We start from the raw sequence: 15754 nt of genomic DNA, 5'->3' as shown, positions 1-15754 counted from the left end.
CCCTGCGCTAGTTCGCACTCTCCCTGCCGGGGCGACGGGGTGGCCGCTCCGGGGCACGGACGAGCACAGCGGGTGGTAGGCGTCGCCATCCCGCTTTAAAGCCCCAGACTGCCCTGACTCTTGTATCGGGGTAGCCCGTCCTCCTTCCTCCTCCGCAGCGCCCGGCCTCCTCCATATTCGGAGCGGAGATGGAAGTGGGAAGTGGCCCCTTGAAGGCCGCGAGTTGGACCAGTCCGCCCCATCCCAGTCCAGACCGGAAGCCGGAGCCTGGGGGTGGGGGGCACTGGGGTGCCGTGGGGTTCCGCCCGGTCCCGACTGCAGCCGGGCCTCCTTGCTCTGCGATAGCAGCGGGCCAAGGGCCTGTCTGACGCCCGCCTGTCACCACTCCTTGTAAGTGGTGCTTGTCCCCAGACTGCGGTGGATTGGGAACTGGTTAAAAACAGATTGCTAGGCCCCCCTCCCCACCCGCAGGGTTTATAGTTGGGTCTGGTGTAGGACCCAAAAATGTGCCTTTATCACAAAGTCTCCGAGATGAGGCCCTTCAGAAGGTATATTCTCGGGGACAACAGATAAAACGGTGCCTGCATCCGGTTTGCGCCCTTTTCCTCTGCTACCAGAGAAACCCTGCCATCAGGATTTGTCCTTAAAATACCTTTCCCTGTCCCAACTTCTCTTTCTTACCATACTCTGCCTTTACCTACCAACTTGAACGGAAAATTACGTCTTAGTCTTCACCCTCCTTGCTTCGTAATATTTAATGTGTTCAGGTCTCTTTAGAACCTTGCTCTGGGCATTCGGGTTTCTCAATAAATACAGTCTTTGTATTTCTGCCATCCGCCGTCCCTGAACTCACACCTTTAATCTTTCGTACTCACGCATGGAAGGCGCCTCTGTTCACTGGGATTTAACATGTTTGAGCATTCAGAGTTTCAGATTTGCCTCTAAAGCATTTAAGCTGCAGTTGTTGGATCTTGGCTCTCTATTCTTTTCTGTTCAAGTTGGTAGGTAAATGCAGCAGTCAGAGCACTGAACAGCAGCTGTGGGAAGATAGCCTAGCCTCAAGAGCCTGACTTGGAGGTAGTACTGTAGGGGGCCAGAAGGACATAGGAAGGCCATGGAGCATAATGCCAGCATAAGTCTCATTTTATACTCTGCATAAGACTACCATGTCCCCCACATTATTTTTGTACCTGACTTGTTAAGGGTACAATATTTCACTAGTTAAAAAGCCATGTTTGTGTAGTGTGTGTAGCCGACATTTTCCTAAGTACCTAACTGCATTAAGTCTTTGAAATTGCCCTCTGACCTTGACATTCTTGTTAGTCTTGTTGAGAAAAGGAATCGTTAATTTGCCAATGATTGGAACCCAGCGGCCTGGCTCCACCAATATATAATAACCTGCCAGGTCAACACCTCTGCATTTGACACAGCCCCCAATTCTATCTCCTTTCCTGTACTGTTCTGATTTATACCCTGTCTTTGTATTTTTGAGACAGGGTCTTACTATGTAGCCCAGGCAATCCTCCTGTATCAACTTTCCAGGTGTTGGGATTAGAGACATCAAGTCACCAAGCTCAGATGATTTGGATTTCTGTTCCTGTAACTAAAATGAGGCTTTCTTGTTACACTGTGTCTTTCTTTACATTTCCAGTTCAGGCCCCTTCTAATCAGTGTCTGAATTCCTAGGTTTTCATGAAAGACCACAGGAATACCACTTTCAGCCTTCTTACACCATTGGTGGCTTTATGGGGTCCAGTCAAATATGGCTTGGAAGATGACTCTGAGGACTCAAGTTCTAATTCTCAAAACCCACATAAAAGCTAAGTGCTCATGGCAGCCTACCTGTAATTCCAGCACAAAGGAAGTGGAGGAAGGGTCTGTGGGACAAGGTAAACTAGCTAGACAAGGCATATATTCAAGCTCCAGGTATGGTGCACACTTTCAGTCCCAGCACCCAGGAGACAGAGGCAGTGGTAGTCTGTGAGGTCAAGGGCAGCCTGATCTACGTAGTGAGTTTCAAGTCAATCAGTTAGACACTAATAGCTTGTCCTCTATCAAGAAAAAGAGATCTTATCCCAGTAAATTAGGTAGAAAACCAGGAAAATTCATGTAGATGCATTCACCTACATGCATATTATTATATATGTGCACATGCAAATATCCAAATATGTTCTGTTATAAAAACAACCTGGTGTTCAGGGGCACAGTCTTGGATGGGGAGTTGCACTTACTAGGAATGGTATGTTGAAAGCATCCTGTTTTACAACTTCAGCAGTATCTGTGGGAGTAGATGTGGTAGTCTGGTGGCATTGGATATTAACTACATTATGGTAGAAAGTCTTCCTAACAACTTCATCCTTCGGTTAGGCAGGACACATATCTACCCTCTTACTATGTTAGGTGTACCTTAGCTACTCCCATCCCCCCAACCCCATCCTGTATACCTTCCTTAATAGCTACATCTAAAGTGAATGCATTCCTTCTTTAAACTTCATCTGAAAGTTGTACTTGCTTTATGATGTTTGAGCTATGTGTACAATGAACTTTTCTCCTAAACTGACGGTTTCAAGAACAGTGTCTGATTCTTAGTAGTTTTAGTACTGCCTCTGTGGAGTGGGCAGGCACAGAATTTGTAAAGCCAGTTCATTTGTTACAACCACAGAATTTGTCATGGGGAGAAAGAAAGAAAAGGTAATAAAGAAGTTTAAGGGGAGCTAGTTTTCTCATAGGAAAGCTTGAAAACAGACATTTAAGGACATTCCTAGGGCTGGTGAGATGCTCATCTGGCAAAGGCTCTTGCCACCAAGGCTGATCTGACCTCCATGCCAAGAACCTACATGCCGGAAGGAGAGCACCAGTTGTTTTCTGACCTCTGAATGCACACTGGCCAGTGTGTGTCCACACACACAAATGCTCCAAATTACAAAAACAGAACAGTGTAAAAAAAAAATCAGTAACATTTAACCTTGCCTGCTCCTGCATGAAAATAATAAAGTTTCTGGTAAAATATTAGCCACATTCATGCCTGTATCTTATGGTGTTACTGGAAATTTTGGAGAGTCCTACTTTGGAAGCCTATGATACCAGGGAAACTGGAGTTCCTTCATTGGGAACTTAGTTTCCATAATAAAAACTGATAAATGAACTTGGTAGGAAGCTTGGAAACAATTTTATTAGACAGAGAAAACAGCCACTAGGAGGAGAAAGATGAGAGACAGACATACCTTTTTGAGTAGGGTCAACCTGGTCAGCATTGGAGACTGGCAAGCAGCTGCAGATACCCAACTGGCTACGTCACAGTGGCTGGAGCACAGTGATAAGAAACTACAAATGCCACCTGAGAAGGCCTGCTTAGGCTTTGGCCAGTGCTCTAAAGAAAGGAAAGCTACACATTTCTACAGCTACACAGTAGTGGGGCTTCTGGGAAGGAAAAGGCGCCATCTCATTAAGATAATGGTATCTCCCATCTCTTCCGTATGGCCGCCTTCCTGAGGGTTAGTTAAGGTGATTGACAGGCTCAACTGGATTAACACTTTTTTTGGTTGGTTGGTTGCTTATTTCATTTTTGGAGACGGAGTTTCTTTGTGTAGCCCTGGCTGTTCTGGAACTTGTTTTATAAACCAGGCTGGCCTCAAACTCAGAGATCCACCTGCCTCTGTTGGGATTAAAGGTGTGAGTTACTACATTCAGCTCTAGATTAACTCTGAAAGCAAGACATAATGGTTTGTTTTGTCTCTACTAAGGACTAGAACTAGATTATACTCCTTTGCTTAGGGGAAATAGCTTTCTCTTGAGGAGGTGGGCTAGATATATAGGCTGTTTTCTTTTTCCTTATTCCTTTGACTCTTCCCCTTTTCTTTTGTGACAGGGTCTCATCATGTAGCTCTCGCTGACCTGGAATTTACTATTCAGCAGTGACAAGCTTTCAAACTCACAGAAATCCACCTGCTTCTACCTCCCCAAGTACTGGGATTAATAGGCAAGTGCCGCCACACCCGCAGCGTTTTTTGTTTTGTTTTGATGTGGTTCATTTTCACTACGAAAAAAATGTAGAGATCCAGCTCTAGAGCTGTTCACTGGAAGGGAGACCCGTCTGGGTTGCAGTTGTGGTCATACCCTCAAATATGGCCTAGAATGGGGTTCATTTAGATGGAGATAAGAAACCAAAGCTCCCTTCCTAGTCGTTGGGCATGGCTTCACAATTTGCACCAAAATAAACCTTCCTTCTTGATATGTGTTATAGTAACAGAAAACACTAACAGTACTGTTACTTCCATTCTTTATTACTGCTACCACTTGGCCTAATAATCAGAGCCTCACAATAGATCTTAGATCTATAGAGGAAGTAATCTCTCCTGAGTTAGTTTTACATCTATCATATACATATTATATACTTTTTAGTGCAACTTTGTGTGTAGAGCTGTCTCTGAATAAAATAACTACAACGTAGTTGATTACTCCTGTTCTAAAAGAAGCTCATGGACTCCCATTAAGTAAACTTAATGCCTATTTAGGGTCTGTTAGTTTACACTGAGTCTAACTATGTAGCCCAAGTGGGCCTCAAACTCACAGTGACCCTCTCTGCTTCAGCCTCCTGAGATTACAGTGTGCACTAACCCCTCCTGGTTTGAGTCCCACTTATTTTTAAAATAATAAGTTATAGTATGGCTTTCTGGTGGTGGCGACCTCCTTATGAGAACTTGCTTCTTGGAAAGGATCTCCTTCATCCCTCTCCAGAAGGGAGGAGAAGAAACATGGGAAGTGTCAACTTCCTGCTTCATGAGTATGAAATGTATTAGTTCTATAAAATCCCCATAGTCTTCAGCCTACCTACTAAAGGTAGTTTTGTGTGGGGCTGCTCCAGTGTCTTGTGCCAGCCTACAGAGGAAAAGTAAGGCTTACAAAGGAATCAGAAGACATCCCAATAAACATTTTGGAAAAAACAAAATGCCCATTGTTCTGAATTCCAATCACATTCTATATTTTTCTTTATTTGTTTATTTGTGTTTGGTTTTGTTTTTGTAGACAGGGTTTCTCTGTGTAGCCCTGGCTGTCCTGGAATGCTGTAGACCAGGTTGGCCTCGAACTCACAGAGATCCACCTGCCTCTGCCTCCTGAGTGCTGGAATTAGAGGTGTGTGCCACCGCTGCCTCATACATAGTTGCTCACATATGGACTACTGTATGATAATTCAGCATATACATTCAACACAGCTTAACACAAATTCCATGAGGAACTCTGAGTTCTCTGCTACACGAGAAACACTTGGGCTTTGTGGCTTCAGGGTCTTTGAGAACCTCGGAAGAGCAATGTTGAGCATGTTTAAAAACAGATATAAGTCTCTTTGGGAAATACTCTGGTAATTTCTTAGGATGGTCTGTGCCTGCCTTTCCTAGGTGAAGAAGAGGCAACAGAGACATGCTTTAGGACAGTGGTTCTCAAACCTTCTTAATGCTGTGACCCTTTAATACAGTTCCTCACATTGTAGTCACCCCTAACCATAAAGTCATGTTGCTACTGCTGTGAATTGCAATGTAAATATTTTTGGGGATCGGGGTTTGCTTCAGGGGTCACAACACCACAGATTGAGAACCCTGCCCCAGGACCTTCACTTTTCCTCCCCCTCTCCCCCCTTTTTCTTTCTAAATGGCCCAACCTGGCTTCAACCTCAGTCTATAGCTGAGGATAGCCTTGAACTCCATCTGCCAAGTTCTGGGATTACAGCTGTGCACCACCACATCTTATCTTGGTGCTGGGACGTGAGCCCAGGACTCTGTTCATGTTAAGCAGACACTGTCTAACCAATCCACTCTCCATGCCCTGCAACCTGCTTCCTCTGCCTATGCCATCCCTTCCTGTGCAACCTGGAACAAGACAGAGGCTCTCTGCGTAGCTCTGGCTGTCCTGGAACTCACTTGGACCAAACTGGCCTCTGCCTCCTAAGTTCTAGGATTAAAGGTGTGCACCACCACATCTGGTTTGGAATCAATACTTTGTGTTAGAGACTGCCTTGGCCAGTTGGCTTTCCTTAATCAAACATGTGAAAGTCTCACACTGGTGAAGAATGAATACACATATAGCTTCTGCATCAGTGTGAATATGGGGAAAGTTCACATGCAAGAACCAACTGCCATGGGGTCAAAAGGAGAGAGATTCACTTAAGATTGTCCTTGTATTGGTTAACCTCAGCAGGGTTTACACATTGTATAGAGCAGTGCCTCCCTCCCCCTAACTTATGACTACTTGGAATCTTAGAATGTGGCCTTATTTGGAAATCAGGTCTTTGCAGGTATAGTCAAGATGAGGTCATACCTGACAAGGATAGGCCCTAAGTCCAATGATTGCTGTTTTAATGAGAAACAGGAAGGGGGAAAAGCACGCAGACACACTAGGAAAGCTGTGTAGTGACAGGGACAGAGATAGTGATACAACCTCAAGAAGGGAATGCCAAGAACACTAGGAGCCACTTTAAGAGGCTGGGAACTCATGGCCCCACTGACAATGTGGGCCCAGTCTTCCAGCCTCTAGAGCTGTGGAAGACTGAGGCTTAGGATACCCAGCACATGGTCATTGGCAACAGCAGGAAGCCATTCGGAATGAATGCAGGCCCACTGGATGCCTGGCAAAGAAGAAGCCCTGAGATTTCACAGGAGCCTGGCAGCAGGAAGGGGCTCAGCAGCCAGGGCTGTGAAGTTTCCTTTGCCCCACCACCCTTCAGCCTGTGCTCCTTGCTCAAGAGCCCAACTCCCAGCAGACCATCTCTGGCTAAGCTTGTTCTGTCCCATTCTCAGCCTGACTGGATCCTGTGGGTGGAGCATGGGTAACTCCACTTGTCTCCTCTTCAGAGAAAAGGACTCACTTTGGGGCAGTTGGTGACTACTGCACAGGTGACAGGTCAGCTCCTCTGGACAAAGTCACTTTCCTGCTGATTCTCTTACCCAGTAGCAATAGGAGGATGGCTACAGGTGAGAAAGGCTGTCCGGGTGGCTTTGTGCAGAATGTTTTGGAGCAAGGCCAGCTAGCTAGAAACTGACATCAAAGATGATATGACAGAGAACGAAGGAGCTATGGTGTGGTGTCCCTGCAAGGGAAGGGGGCTACTGACCTGACCTTCCAGGTTGTGTAAGAACTTAATTTTCTGTCTCCAGCTATTTCTGCCAAGTATTTTTGACTTTTTGGCATCTTAACTGGAAATCTATCTTTTTTACTATTTACCCAGTTATGTAAGATGGATCAAGTATTAAGTTTTGCTCTTCTAGAATGGAGCTGGGAGTAGGCTGTTTTCTTTTGTCAAAGAAAACCTGAAAGACAAGAGTGCAAATATTCCTCATGCTTCTTGGTGTGTGTGTGTGTGTGTGTGTGTGTATGTGTGTGTGTGTGTGTGTGTGTGTTGGGGAGCAAGTAATAGGAAGATCCGTAGATCCCAAGGTTGAGTGTTGAGAGCTACAGTACCAGGCTACAGAGGTGAGTCAGTAAGAAGAGTTCTTGCCTAGGATGGGGTTCAGTCTTTACCACCACATGAAACTGGAGAGTAGTGGTTCATGTTTGTAATACCAGCACTCAGGAGGTGGAGGGCAGGAGGATCACAAGTTTATTCTCAGCTACAGAGCAAGTTCAAGCTTAAGCCAGCTGCTTGGGAGTCTGTTCCCCAGCACAATAAAGAAACTGCAGTAGTTGGATGTTGTGACATAGGTTTGTAACCTCAGCACTCAGAAGGCTGATGGAGGAGCATCACAAGTTCTAAGCTGGCCTGAGCTACACAGCAAAACTCGTTTCAAAAAGTCAACCTCCTTTCCCAAAAGAAATTCAGTTTCTTACTAGCATGGACATCTAGCTGCTGCCAATGGTAGGAAAGAGTGAAATGGTTGTAACAGAGAGAAGGGAAACAGTAAAAGCAAGTATCAAAGCAGGGTAAACAGATTGTGGTGACACACGACTTTAGTCCTAGTACGGAGGAAGTAGAAACCGGTGAATCTAAGTCCCAGCAGCCTGGTCTACAAGGTGAGTTACAGGACAGACAGGGATACACAGTAAGACCCTGATTTTAAAAAAAAAAATCAAAACAAAACAGGGGCAGAAATTAGGTACTTAAATATGTATTCATTTGTAGGGTATGTGCTGTATGGTGTGTGTGTGTGAGAGTGTGTGCATGTGTGTGTGAGCGTGTGTATGTGAGAGAGAGAGATGTGTGTGATGTTTGAGTGTGTGTGTGTGATGTGTGTTTGTGAGAGAGAGAGATGTATGTGGTGTTTGTATGTGTGTGTGTGTGTGTGTGTGTGTGTGTGTGTGTGTGTGTTTGAGAGCACATGCCACAGCACATGTAGAACTCAGAGGAAACTTTGTATGGGTTGGTTCTCTATTTCATGGGGGACCCAGGGATAGAACTCAGTTCCTCAGGCTTGGCAGCAGTTGCTTTTATCCACTGAGCCATCTCACTGGCCCAGTTTTTACTTCTCTTTTCTTTCTCCAACATTGTGATGTTTAGTCATCCTAAGGGTAACTCTGGTCTTGACAGGACTATGCAGGCATTTAGGATGGTTATTTTCGATGGAACAAAGAGTAAAAGGTAGGGGTAGAGAGGCTGCTCTGTGGTTAAGAGCACTTGTTGCTATTAGAAGACCCAGGTTCGGATCCTAGCACCCACATGATAGCTCACAAACCTTTGTAACTCCAATTCCTGGGGATCTGATGCCCTCTTCTGATCCCCAAGGGTGGCAGCCATGCATGTGGTACACATAAATATATGAAAATAAAACATACATAGATGTTGCAGTAAATATGAAAAGGAATGGAAAGGCGTATCTCTTCATTGGCCCCTGAAGTCTCACTCTGTGGGTGCCACTTTAAGGTGGAGCCGAGCACATAGACTCTGTCACTCATCCACAGGCCACACCTTCCCAGACGGGTCACTCCACCTGCCCTGCTGCTTCTGCCCTGGCGTGTTTCTTTACCCCACCACCCGGCACAAACAGGACTCTAAGACCTGATACGTTTTCACACAGGTTTATATAACACAATTTCAATCCACAAACCCTCTATACCATAAGATTACATCAAATGGACAAAGACACAAACTGCCCTTCTATAAGAGATAAAAGACCTATAGAATCCCTTAAAATATTCAGTTCTACCTAATGCCAATTACAGCCACCAGGATCCAGGTCTGCTTTCTCCGGCTCCATCTTGATCTCCCTCTCAATCTCTACTCCTCTTCCGTTTTCCTACCTTTTTTTATTTTTTATTTTTGCCTACCTCTCCACTGTCCAATCATATGTCATGTTAACACAAATCTACACATAGACAGTAAAAATAAACAAAAAAAAATCTTACTAAACTCAAACTTTGGTTCATATTACTTATCTTGAGTTATTTTCTGCATCAAAATCAAGAATCCCAGCTTCCCCTGAAAAGAATTTGATTTGAAAAAAATGTATTAGAAAAGAATGCTTAAGGTTTCTGTGTGGGTATGTGTCTCCAGCTTGTGCCCCAGGCTGCTGATAAATTAAGAGAACAAGTTCCAAATGAATGACTTCAAACATGATTTTTGTTTCCTTTTTTGAGACACAGTCTTACTCCATAGACCTAACTATCCTGGAACTCACTATGTAGACCAGGCTGGATTTGATTCAAATATAATTTTTAAAAAGTTCTTTATTATGATTTATACTATTCAGATTCTAGTACATCAACTTACAGACCCCACTCACTTTAGTATTTAGAAATACCCATGACAAAGAAAATGCATGTGTACCATTAAAACAGTACACATGATAAAGCACATTTCTGACATTTTCATTAAATTTTACACCGAGGAATTTGTTTTCAAAAGAGTTTAGATTGGTTTTATTAATTTCAATTTTTCATCTCAGTCACTCCAAAGGTTCGCTGCCTTCTGCCCGTGCACCCTGACATGCCTTATTCTGACCCCTCTACTTCAGAGTCCTTTCTCCTGCTCTCTCCGCTGGACTCCTGTGGCCACGGAACTCTCAGTCAGTGGATGGACTTCCGGACCGCTGTCCCCTGGATGAGAGAGCTTCCTCCCGTGCTCACTAGTCACCTCTCACCTTCTGCTGGCCCTCAGCTTCTCACCTACTTCTGGAACCTGCCCACTAGGACTTGTGAATCTTGGCTGGTTTTCTCGTCCACTTTCTGGTCAATAGACCCAATTTATATGCATCTCTTAAAACCTGCTTAGACTTCCATGTACCCTGCATATTTTATCATTTACTGTTTTTAGTTTTATTTTTGTTGTGCTGGGCTTCAAATTCAGGACAGACATAGAACATGCTATGCATACCCTTCATCACCAACCTACATCTTAACTCCTAAGTATCTTAAATCACAGTACAAGGTTGATAACAATTTATGATTCATTTACTCTCTGTTGCCTATTTCAGTGCATAGGAAATCGATCCAACCAGTATTTCTGAGGCTTTGATATCAGATTAGATGTTTTCCATAAAAGCCAAATAAAACAAAAGCAAACGATCAAAAAGCTCCACACAAATAAAAGCAAAGCATCTTGTGATAATGCATTTAAAATTCTATATACTGTTTTTCCCCTTCAAATTCCAAAGGGATGGTCACTTGCTGGACAGTCATCTAACACAAGGAAAATACCACTTCTTTTCTGTTAAATACACATACATAGGCCCACAGCCCATCCCTGGTGAGAGGGAAGAAAGGAAGGAAGATAGGAAGGAAGGAAAAGGAAGAAAGGAAGAGAGAGAGAGAGGAGAGGGAGGGAAGGAGAGAGAGAGGGGGGGGGGAGAGAGAGAGAGAGAGAGAGAGAGAGGGAGAGAGAGAGAGAGAGATATCAATCCTTGGAGAATTCTCGCCCTAATAAGGCTCAGTGGCTCACAAAGGCATCACATGTATAGGTGCTGGGAGGGTCTTTCAGGCAAAGGTGGCGTCTGCACACCAGGTCTCCTTCTTGCTCCTTCTGCAGCAGCGACACTTACTCAGTCTTTTCAAGGACAAATCATTAGAGGAGCTTCAAACATTGCTGTGCTTGTCTGGCAGCCTCTAGGCTGCGGACACTAAGTAAATAATTTGTAAGAAATGCTTCATCCTGTTACTGTGGTTGGACTTGAATAGTGATTCTAAATTTTGTGACAGAGCTTACCCCCCCCCCCCCAACAGCATATGAATACAGTTTGGAGTCCAGTCAGGATTAAGAAGCCAGCTTTTTTCACTTGAATACTAAAATATCTGAGAAAGGAAAAAAAGAATAGTTACCAACAGCACAAAACTCCCTCAAGTTAAAAAAGATTCTTGGAGGCCCGAGAATCTAGAGTTCAAGACCAACCTGGGGCTATAAGAGACCCTGTCTACGGGGGGGGGGGGGGGAGCAGGGTGGTGGAGGTGGGTTGGTGAGATGGCTCAGAAGGAAGAGACACCTGATCTGACAGGCCATGGTGATCACAGGACAACTTTTGGGAGTTGTTCAGTTTGATGGAGTCTGTTCTTTCCTACCATGTATGTCCCCGGAATCAGTTTCACGTAACAAGTGTCACCTCACCCATGAGCCGTCTTGCCAGCTCTGTTTATTTTTAGAGACAGGGTCTCACGCAGCTCAGCCTGGCCTAGGGGACATAAGCTAATGCTGGTCTTGAGCTCCAGACCATCTTGCTCCCACCTTGCACGTGCTGGGACAACAAGTTATGTCCGGAGAGAGGTATAAAGTCGGTGTTTAATAACACGCAGGAGCTACTGTGAGGAGTTCAGAGAATTAAAGTTATAGGTGAAAGAGACTAAGAATGAAATGTATGCCTAAGTTTGTCTTTTGTGGTTCTTGCGTTTTTGTTTTTTGCACAGCATGGGGGAAAATGACATAAAAATAATTGTAAATGGTAAAGCGTCAAGAGGTTGTAGTTTTTTATTTCATCTTTATTTTATCCCTTCCCGTCACTCTCCCTTCCTGCCCCCCCCCCCTTTGTACTGGAGACTGGACTTCCTGCCTAACCTAGCACTGAGCTACGCCTCCAACCCCATTTCCTGTCTTCTGCATTTGACTTGCCATCTGAGGATATTTCAACTTTGAAGATCGTACGGACGAAAGTTGACAACATAGTTTAAAGTTTGTTTGTAAGTTATGTGTTTGTGTAGGTGTACGTGTATGTGCCTGTGGAGGCCAGAGGCTTCAGATCCCCCGGAGTTGGAGTTATCTGAACTCCGGGAGAACAGTACTCACTCTTAATCACTGAGATCTCCCTCCTCCCAACCCCACCTTTTCCTTCCTTTTGCTTTTTGCTTTTTGCTATAGGGTCTCGTGTAGCCCAGGCTGTCCTCAAACTTGCTATGCAACCCAGCTTCTGATTCTCCTGCTTTACTTCTCAAGTACTAGGCAGAGAGGCAGACATAGAGGGGCAGAGGGGCAGGGAGCAGAGGGGCAGAGGGGCAGAGGAAGAGGCAGAGGCAGGCAGAACTCTATGAGTTTTGGGCCAGCCAGGGATACACAGTGAAACCCTGTCTCGAAAAGAACAGTAAGTACTCTTATCCACAGAGCCATCTTTCCAGTCCTTTTACCTCATTTCCCCAGAAACAGGATCTCTCACTGAACCCAGAGTTTACCATTTTGGCTTCCCCAGTGCTGATTACAGATGCCCCCACTTTGACATGTGTGCTGGGCACTCGAACCCAGATTTTTATGTTTGCTTAGCAAGCATCTTATCTATTAGCTCTTCTAAGCCCCCAAGATTATGAATTTTTTTTCACAGTGACAACATATTTCTCATCAGAAAATCTCAGTGTCACTTTTCAAAGCCTTCAATGTTCCAAATTTTATGTCAGGGCAACAGCACAAAATTGAAGTGACTCAACCTCCAAATACAGACAACCCTTCTGGATAACACCAGCTAGCCAGAAAAGCAGACGTCGGCAGATTTGACTTCAGTTTTGCATTTAAGTTGTAAGTTTCTCACACAAATCAGAGCATTTAACATGTCTGAATTTACTCAATTTTCATTTTTAATTTTATTTATTAATAAAACCTTTAGTGTGGCTGTAATCTGACTGTCATTATCATTCAAAGCTGTGAATGGTTTAGTGCTGCAGCTTAGCGTGTTGGCCCTAAGATGCAGTGATTGGAATGAATGCTTCCATAAATCTAGGGCTCCATGGAACATGGTTTGAAAACTCTTTCCCCCTCTCTTGGAGCCATTGTCATTTAATTTAATGATCTTACCTCTTAGGAAATAACAGCGGCTTAAGCTATAGGTATAGACCAAGGTCTAAATGTCTTTGGATCATCTCTCGGGATCTAAAGAAAATAAGAAATAAAAGACCAAAACTTAACATGTGTACTATAATATGTATCTGACTTTAATTTTGACCAGAAAAATCACATCAAATCACTTAAAAACAAAAACAGGGTCTCAATTCATGCCTGTTCAGGCTGGCCTGAAACCCACAGAAAAAGATCCACTCTGTTTCCCAAGTGCTGGGAATATTATGCCTGGTTGTATAAAATTTTCTCATAAGAGAAAGCAGGATTTCTCTGCTTCCTGAAGAACTGGATCCTGGCAGTCTCTTTGAATGATAACTTTCATCAGTACATGACATGAGACAGTTACTGGGTTAAGATGGTCTATTCTACCTCTGTCTGCAGCATTAAAGATGCATGGAGTCTGCAACTGCTAGTTAAACCCCTAGCTCTCCAGACTGTCCTGGGCTACAAGCTTTCTGAATTTGACTCCCTTATCTTCCTCATGGTCTAGAGGTCTATCTTTTCTGAGAATCTGTTCTTTTAGCTTTTGCTTCAGGGCCACTGTACTGGATGGTTTGTGTCAGCTTGACCCAAGCTGGAGTTATCACAGAGAAAGGAGCCTCCCTTGAGGAAATGCTTCCATGAAATTCAGCTGTAAGGCATTTTTTTTCAGTTAGTGATCAAGGGTGGGAGAGCCCAGCCCATTGTGGGTGGAGCCATCCCTGGGCTGGTAGACCTGGGTTCTATAAGAAAGCAGCCTGAGCAAGTCAGGGGAAACAAGCCAGTAAGTAACATCCCTCCATGGCCTCTGCATCAGCTCCTGCTTCCTGACCTGCTTGAGTTCCAGCCCTGACTTCCTTTGGTGATGAACAGCAATGTGGAAGTGTAAGCTGAATAAACCCTTTCCTCCCCAACTTGCTCCTTGGTTGTGATGTTTGTGCAGGAATACAAACCCTGACTGAGACAGCCACAAACATATTACCTCTGCTGTGCTCATGTTTTTGTTTGAAGGGTTGACTTTTATGTCCATTTTAAATTATTTTCATTTTTTTGATGCCTTCAATCAAACCCAGAACCTTATGCAGCCTCAGCATTCACTCTAGGTCTGCACCCCCATCCCCTACACAGGGGCTAAAGAGCTTTATCCCGATAAAGCATTCATTTTTCTATTCACATAAAACGTGTATGTTTTCATATGGGAACATAGTTCAGAGGGAGATCTTGAATCTTACAATTATAAACAAGACAGCTAAAGAAGATAAAAGAAAATTTGCTAGCCAGGCATGGTGACACACCTTTGATCCTAGCCCTGGGGGAATGGGCTAGGTATGTGGATTTCTGTGAGTTCCAGGACTCCAGAGCTACGACGCGACACGACAGTACGTCTCAAAAACAAACAAAAATGAAAGCAAACAACAACAACAGTAAGAAGCAAAACAATGAAAGAAAAAGATTTGCAGCAATCTTCCCTTTCAAGACATGTTAATGAGCTCTAGGTTTCCAGTTTCCTCAGTTCCCACTGAGGGATGTAGGCGAGGAACATGGTTCCCTTCTCAAGGGTCTTTTCTTAATCCTTCTGGTCTGTGAAGCTATGCTTATCAGACTGCCAGGGCCGGGCTAGCACTGGACAGAGGTCCTGGTCTAGCCTAAGGTAGGGTCACTTCTAGTAAAGGGTAGCATTATTTAGTCTTTAAAGCTCAATTCCTGGCTGGGTGTGGTGGTACAGCCTGTAATCTAACACTTGGGAGGCTGAAGCAAGAAGATCATCACAACTTCAAGGCCAGCCTCCTCTCCAAAATCGGACCTTGTCCGGAAAAAGCCCAAAGCAGGAACTGGCAAGATGGTTTAGTGGATAAAGTGGCTTGCTGCCAAGCCTAACAACCTGAATTTGATCCCAGAGGCACGTGGTAGAAGGAAAGACAATTCCTGCAAGTTGTCCTGCAAGTTTTCTCTGAGTTCCACTCACACCCATGAATTAAAAAAAAAAAAAAATGTAATTAAAAAAATTTTTTTTAAAACTCAAATCACACCAAGTTTTAAAAAAACAAAAAACTTGCTTCTTTTTTTCTCCACCAAATCTGCACCCCTTGGGTACCTTTTTGTTCTAGGATGAAGATGAATATTCAGTCAGCCTTCCCCTTGTCTGGTGTCTTACCTATTCCCAAGCTTTCTGGGCAAACACTGCTTTCTTTCTTAGTCTTGGACTTAAATTGCCCTACACTGAGTCCTAGAGGGATAGTACCAAAGCATCACCACGTGCTGGAGAAAGCCTGTGGTTAGTAACCACTGCAGCAGAATGTGTGAGACCTGGGGGGTGCATGGGGCACAGCTGATGTTGCTTGGGGTGTGTTTCTTAAAGCGCTTGCAGTGTGTGGATAATGGACATTGCTGTTACACAGCTATCCGAGATTCACTGAAATCCACACGATTCAGTTCTAGCTCTGAGTTACCTCCACTGACCTTTGTGAAGGTTTTTCTATAGAGTAGCTCTTGGCCTTGTCATAACCTTATTAAGGTTTTGAGCCTTGGTTTTCTCCCACTGTTTAA

The 15754-nt window shown here is 44.2% G+C and overlaps 1 protein-coding gene across 2 annotated transcripts in view; it reads right to left on the bottom strand.

The window, feature by feature from the left end:
- Positions 1 to 9384: 9384 nt before the first annotated feature.
- Positions 9385 to 15754, bottom strand: part of LOC308433109 (aldehyde oxidase 2) — an 84494-nt gene continuing 78124 nt past the window's right edge. For both annotated transcript variants that reach the window (XM_080933013.1, XM_080933012.1), the window contains 2 exons: positions 13187 to 13261; positions 9385 to 11211 (listed from right to left, as the gene is read on the bottom strand). In XM_080933013.1, coding sequence (XP_080789139.1) covers positions 13208 to 13261 — 54 coding nt within the window. In that variant the 3' untranslated portion in view covers positions 9385 to 11211; positions 13187 to 13207. The remainder of the gene's footprint in view (positions 11212 to 13186; positions 13262 to 15754) is intronic.

Source organism: Micromys minutus (genome assembly GCF_963924665.1).
Source record: "Micromys minutus genome assembly, chromosome: 19".
Classification (NCBI taxonomy): Eukaryota; Metazoa; Chordata; class Mammalia; order Rodentia; family Muridae; genus Micromys; species Micromys minutus.
The sequence above is the reverse complement of the archived record's forward strand: the minus strand, read 5'-3'. Positions and strand labels throughout refer to the sequence as shown.